At 56.5% G+C, this 6,136-nt stretch overlaps 1 protein-coding gene across 3 annotated transcripts; it reads right to left on the bottom strand.

Annotated features, from left to right (window-relative positions):
* Window positions 1-367: 367 nt before the first annotated feature.
* Window positions 368-5,174, bottom strand: OSM (oncostatin M). Of its 3 annotated transcripts, none has more exons than XM_079151776.1 (3): window positions 3,694-5,174; window positions 2,476-2,612; window positions 368-1,963 (listed from the first exon to the last, which is right to left on the bottom strand). In XM_079151776.1, exons 1-3 carry the CDS (start codon window positions 3,923-3,925, stop codon window positions 1,415-1,417), a joined length of 918 nt encoding a protein of 305 aa, XP_079007902.1. In that variant the 5' UTR covers window positions 3,926-5,174; the 3' UTR covers window positions 368-1,414. The 3 variants fall into 3 exon arrangements, with proteins under 3 accessions (XP_079007902.1, XP_079007903.1, XP_079007904.1); XM_079151777.1 differs by having other exon boundaries at window positions 4,189-5,171; XM_079151778.1 differs by having other exon boundaries at window positions 4,043-5,171.
* Window positions 5,175-6,136: the final 962 nt, after the last annotated feature.

A 6,136-nucleotide genomic window follows, 5' to 3' on the forward strand; every position in this document is an offset into this window, starting at 1 on the left:
CCCTTGGGTTCAATCCCTGATACCAAAAAAAAAAAAAAAAAAAAAATGTGAGGCAAGAAAAATACACACATATAAAAAATACACACTCTAACACCCATACCATAGTGTGACCATAGTCACACACCCACAGTGGCCCACAGCAGTTCACACACTCCAACCTCCCTCCGTCCTCTCTTGCTCCTCTACCCTAATACCCTCAACCCCAGCATCTCAAGGGAAACTCATTTAGCTATTAAAAATAATAAGAAGAAATATGAAATGTTTCCCTGGTCAGAGCCCCGGGCTGGCTGGGGCATGTGACTTCCCTTCCTGATTGAGCACAGACCTCCAATCCACCCCCAGGGCACGGAGAGACAGAGACGGGAGCTTTAGAAACCAGCAAGTTTTAAATATATGTTAGCACAATATTAACATTAAATACACATCATAAATAAGCCTTATAAATACAAAACTGATTAAAAACTGATAAAAATCAATAAATTAGTCATGTTGCTCCAAAGAATCTGCCCAGCAGCTTCTGGGACCCCCTCCAGGAGGGTAATGGTCTCAGCATGAGAAAATTCCATAACACACCACCAGGGGGAGCAGCCAGCAGCGAGGACCCAAGACTGGGTGCTTCCGGGCACTGGGAGAGAACTCAGCTTGCACTCACCCTATGGCCATTTGCACCACAAGTCCCAATTTACAAAGAATTTGATGTCCACCCTCTGTCACGGAGTCTCAGCAACTGACAGAAGAGGGATTTTTATATAGTCCCCTGGCTCCCCAAAGAAAAAACTAAGATCCTGAGAGGTAAAAATGACCCGCCCAAGGTCACACAGTAAGTTAGTGGCTGGGCTGGGACCTGAGAACCCTTTCCCCAGACTTCTAGATCAGTGCTCCTTCTAGGACACCCCTCCCCAGTCACAGCTGCCTAAAATGAGGTCACTCAGATGTCCAGGTGTCTGGCCTGAGCATCGATGAGGCATCAGAGGTCAGTTCAAGCCCTGACCTCCCTCTCAGAATCCTGCCACCACGGAAAGGAGGAAGTCTGGGGTCAACAGCCCTGCAAGTCATGAGAGGGAAGGGCTGGCTGGCCTCTGGGGATCTGGGGAGAGGGGGGTAGTCAGCCCAGCCATGAGTCAGCTTGTGTCATCAGACCCCTGAATCAATGGAAAGTCGATCCCGCGTGGCCTGACCTGGCCACCCCACCAGGACGGGGAAACTTGAGGCTGGGGGTGCAACGGCCTGACTCTATCTCCTCAGCCCAGAAGAGGTAGCAGGTGCCCAGCCAGTTCCTCTCCTTAAAGTGCGCTTCTGTGTCGTAGGGAATGGAGCAGAGCCGGTTTGAAGACCCAGGGAGGCAGCATCGCTCCATGTCTGGCTTCCAAAAAGAACCTCCTATATCCTCCATCTGCAAGGGGCACCCTTTAGGCTACCAGGGAAGTTGCCCCCGAGGCACAGGCCTCTTGCCCCTCCTGAAGAGCCTGGTCCTGCGGACCCCCTTGTGCAGGGCCCAGCGTGGGCTGTGTCTCCGGCTCCGGCTCGGGCTCTCCCCCCATTCCCTGAATACCCACCCCACTGAGCCCATGAAGCGATGGTAGCCACGCAGGAACCTGCAGCCCTCCAGCTTGGCTTGAAAGACATCCAGGGTAGAAGTGAGCTGCAACCAGGACCCTGGGCCTGTCTGCATGGGCTCAGCCGTCTCAGAGGAGCCACCAAGCAACCAGGACATACAGTGGATGTTGTTCCTGATGCCTTGTATGTTCTGCCTGGCTGTCTCCAGTTCTTTCAAGTCCTGTTGTTCTAAGAGTTGCTTCTGTAGAGCAACTAGTCCTTTCAGGACTCGGTCCAGTGTGGCATTGACAGTCCGCAGGAAGCTTCGCTTGCTCAGTCCCCGCAGTGCATCCTTGCTGGGGAAGGCCCCAGGGTGCTCTGTGCAGGACCCTCTCAGGATAGGTGTGTTCAGGCCTTGGAGGTGTATCTGGGGGAAACAGGAGAATCAGGGGGTGCATACTGGAGCCCCTCTCCCCCACAACCACACACATAGAATAGTCCACCCGGACTGGCTTTGAAATGCTAAAACTGATTCTCCTCTATCTGATCTTCCCACTGGACAAATGAAGAAACTGAGGCCCAAGGGACGACAGACTCTGCCATCACCAAGGGCAGGGCTGGAGGGCTGTTGGGAGCTGGTGAGAGTAATTGGGTGAGGGCACATCAGTAGGGAATGGGGGGCTTCAGGAGGGCAGGATCTGTTTTGCTCTCTGCTGCATCCGGGTGCCTAGAACAAGGTACCTGGCAGGTGTGCAATGAGCATGCTCAACAAGCAGTGGAACAAGGAATGGAATGGGAGCTAGGGTAACTCGGCTTCTCGGGATTAGGCCTGGAATAACACTAGGACTCAGTTTCCCCACCCACTCCTACATTGAGTGGGGGCTTGCTAACCCCCACGATTCTCTGAGGCTCAGAAGCTACAAGGGGTCAGGTGCTCACATAGGGCTCCAGGAGTGAGCTGGTGTCCTCCGTGAGGTGCGCCTGCCTCTGGAGCTGGCTGAGGAGGTGCTGGTAAGGGCCCATACAGCCACGCATGGCTGCAGCAGTGCTCAGGAGCAGGAGTCCGAGGACCAGACCTGGGACGAAGAAGGACGGGGGGGTCACCTGACTTGGAGAGGAAGCCACAGGCAGGACCCTCAGGGAGGGACTCAAGAGCCCCAGAAGGTATATCCCCTCAGCCCGGGGTTTGTGCAGACAGGTGGCACTGTGGGGCCACCGCCACCTTCCCAGTGAGTCACTGCACGGAACTGAAACAGGATGAGAAGGGCCAGGACAGTGGCTGCCATTTACCAAGTAGGTCTTCGAGTGGAAGTTGTAGCACCCATTCCTGCTGGAGCTCAATCCTGCCTACGTCAAGATCCTAACCTCAGGAGCTGACAGCAGATGGCCAAGTTGGAACTAGCTCTCTACATGACCTCTGGGCTAAGGGCTGGCTCCTCTCCAGGACCCAGACTTGTCAGCCACCCTGAGCTCCCTGCAGCAGGCTCTAGTCCTCCACTGCAGGTGTACTTTAGGGTGGCAACCCCAGAGCAGCCCGGTCCCCTATGTACAGAACCTGAAGAGGTTACCTCTCCATCTGAATGGTCAGTCAGAAAAGGATATGGGAGATCATTCAGTGCCTGTGCCCACTTTACTGACAGGTAAACCAAGTCCCAGGAGAAGGGCTTGCCCATGTCACACAAGGCCACAGCTCTCCCCAAACTGCCATGCCTTCCTCCTATTTCCATAACTGACCACTTCTACCTGGGATGCTTCCAGCCTGTTAGAAGGCTGCAGGGGGCTGGTACAGTTATGGCCCGCTGCCCCCACCCCCACGGCCCCAGCAGCCACGTGGTCGGAAGGGGCCTATGGCGCAATGGCCCGGAAGACAGTGACACCATCCTTCCCTTCCTACAAACTGTTCAGTCCCTTGGGGAGGACTGGCTGCTGGGGAGGCCTGAGAGGCCGGCGCCCAAGTGTGCCACCCACAGGTGCCCTCACCAGCTCCCCAGGTATCTGTGACCAGACTCTGGCCGTGGGTGGGGAGGTCTGTGGTGTGCGTATGACAGTATGCACGTGAGACTAGGCATCTGCAGGGCGGGAGGCAGGGACCAGGTGAAGCTCCGAGGAGCACTTGCCCTCTTCAGGTTAAGGCTCTGGTGATGTCACAGGACTCACTGTGCCTGCAGCAGTGTGGGTGTGGCTTGTGTGCTGTGTGATTGTCTGGGCTCCAAGGACCCGGGCCTGACTGACTGGAGAATCCATCCCAGACCTTGAGAATCAAAGCAGGGTAAGAAGGAGGCCCCATCGGAACACATATTGCCCCAATTCTCTGCCTAGCTAGTAACTTCCTTCCCTTCCCGGAACATCTTCCTCTCTCTTCTGCTTCCCTGGCCTCTTCCCAGTTCATCCTCTTCCCTGATGCCTTGTTCCCAGAGTTGTTTCTATTTCACCTTCCCCTGGAAGCCCTCCAGGGATACCCGCCACCTGTAGGGATGCTGGGTTCTCAGTGGACCCCTTCCTTTACCTGACCTCTTGGCTCTCTCCTCTCCTCAGCATCCTTCTGCCTGGTGACTGCCGGCCCCAGCTCTCAGAGGGCAGAGGGTGCCCTGCTACCCACCAGTACCCTGGGCACAGCAAGCAGGTGCTGGTACAGAGGAAGGAAGTACTTACTGAATAGCGTCCTCCTTGTGAGTCGTGCCCGCATGCTGGGTGCCCGCGCTCTGGCCTGCGCCTACTGGGGGTAACACCTCCCTGCTAGGAGCCCTGCGGGCTGCCAGCCACTTTATGCCCGCTGGGGCGATTGGCCAACACCTCGTGAGGTGGGTGGGGAGGGGGTGGGGGGAGGGCAGGCCTTCTGGGAACATGACCCCAAAAACCAAAGTTTCCACGGCGGCCAATGGGTGCTGGGTGCTGTGGCATGCCCGCTCCTCCTCCTGTTTTCTTCGAATTCGTTCTTCGAGGTCAGCCCCACACCCAAGGATGATGCAAACTACAGCCTCGGCCTTCTTGGGGAGAGTGGGAATCAAGGGGGTCCATGCCATCTTCAGGAGTCTGGGCCCAGGGTCAGAGGGAGGGGCCACCAGCAGGCCTGCAGAAGCCCGGGCCAGTCTCTTCCCAGGAGCCATTAGCCTCGCAGGACACTGAGGTTTGGGGCTGAGGGGAGCAAGACATCTTCCTTGTTGAGTGCCCTTCCCGCCCTCTCGCTGGGGCTGTTGGGACATCTGTGAGCGGAAACCACTGGGCTCTGGGCACAGAGCCAGCCCCAGGCTGGCAGCCCCGAGATTGTGGTTCCAGCCCCAGGACTAGCATCCCCCAGCCCAGTTCTCCCTCTTCATTCCCTCAACCGGCACAAGCCTTCCCATCCTAGGTACGCCCAACACACACACAGCAGGCCCTTCTTTGTAGACAGCGACCTTAGGGGAGAACTAGACACCTGGAGCAAGAAACAGAAGACCAGGTTTTAAGCTTTCTGACATGCTGTGTGGCCTGAGATAAGTCACTTAACCTGTCTGGGCCCCAGAAACCCAACCTGTAAAATGAGGAAGACAAAAGCATTTCCCGACCCACCTCACAGGGCTGCTGCCATCATGGACATAAAAGGCAAAACCCTTTGAAGGAAAAAGAAAAGACGAAACTCTAATTCCAAGTACTAGCTGTTGTGGGGGGGGGGGGGGGGGGGGGGGGGGGGGTGGAGGAGATGGGGAAGCTGTGAGCTCAGAGGGGAAGCCAGGGAGGGGTAGCAGAGTTGCGCGGTGACAGTTGGAGACCAGGTTTCACTTTCTCTGAAAGATAGCGATCGTGGGTTGGTCCTCTGCTTCTTGAAGGCATCTGAACATGACAAGGAAGGGGCCCTGGAGACAAAGCCTCTCGAGTAACCTGCTCCTTTCTGTGGGGTAAACTGAGGCCCGGGGATAAGGGTGGACAAGGTAGTTCAGGAGCTAGCCCAGGGCCTGCAGGCCATGCCTTGGCAGCTCCAGCACAAGCACCAGGCCCGGAAGGGGGACAGTTGGGAGGCAGCTCTCAGAAGGCTGGAGAGCTGCCAGTGAGGCCTGAGTTGCAGGAAGCGGGTGCATGGCTCCTGCAGAGCCTTCAAGGAAAGCCAGTGAGGCCCGATCAAGGCTGCCCCACCTGCTTGCCACCTCTGCCCACATGCCCACCGCCACTCCTGTATCCATCAAGAAGCTTGTATTTGGTCCCGCTTTGTGCCAGACGCTCTCAGGTGCTGAGGATTCAACAGTAGGCAAAATCAGACAGTCCACGCCCAAGGGGCTGCTCTACACCCCATCCGCGCCCCACACCCTGTGGCGCTTGCCACACAAGGCCCAATACCCCACCTTCGCCACCCCCACGGGCCAGTTCTGGATCCTCATCCTGAGAATACTGCTTCCACTAAATTCCCCGTCTTCATCCACCCCCACAATGCCTAGGGCCCTGGCCAAGTCAGGATCCTTCTCCATTTCACATCCCTGATCTCATCTTGCAACAACCTCTAGAGGAAGATTCCTTAGCTTGCTTTGATGAGGAGATGGAAGCTTCCAGAAGTCCAGGGGCCTACTCAAGGCAGGAGAGCCAGATGGGGCCACAGAGCTCCTCGCCCCTCTCAGCAACTGTTGACTGC

This window comes from Sciurus vulgaris, assembly GCF_902686455.1.
Source record: "Sciurus vulgaris genome assembly, chromosome: 8".
Lineage (NCBI taxonomy): Eukaryota > Metazoa > Chordata > Mammalia > Rodentia > Sciuridae > Sciurus > Sciurus vulgaris.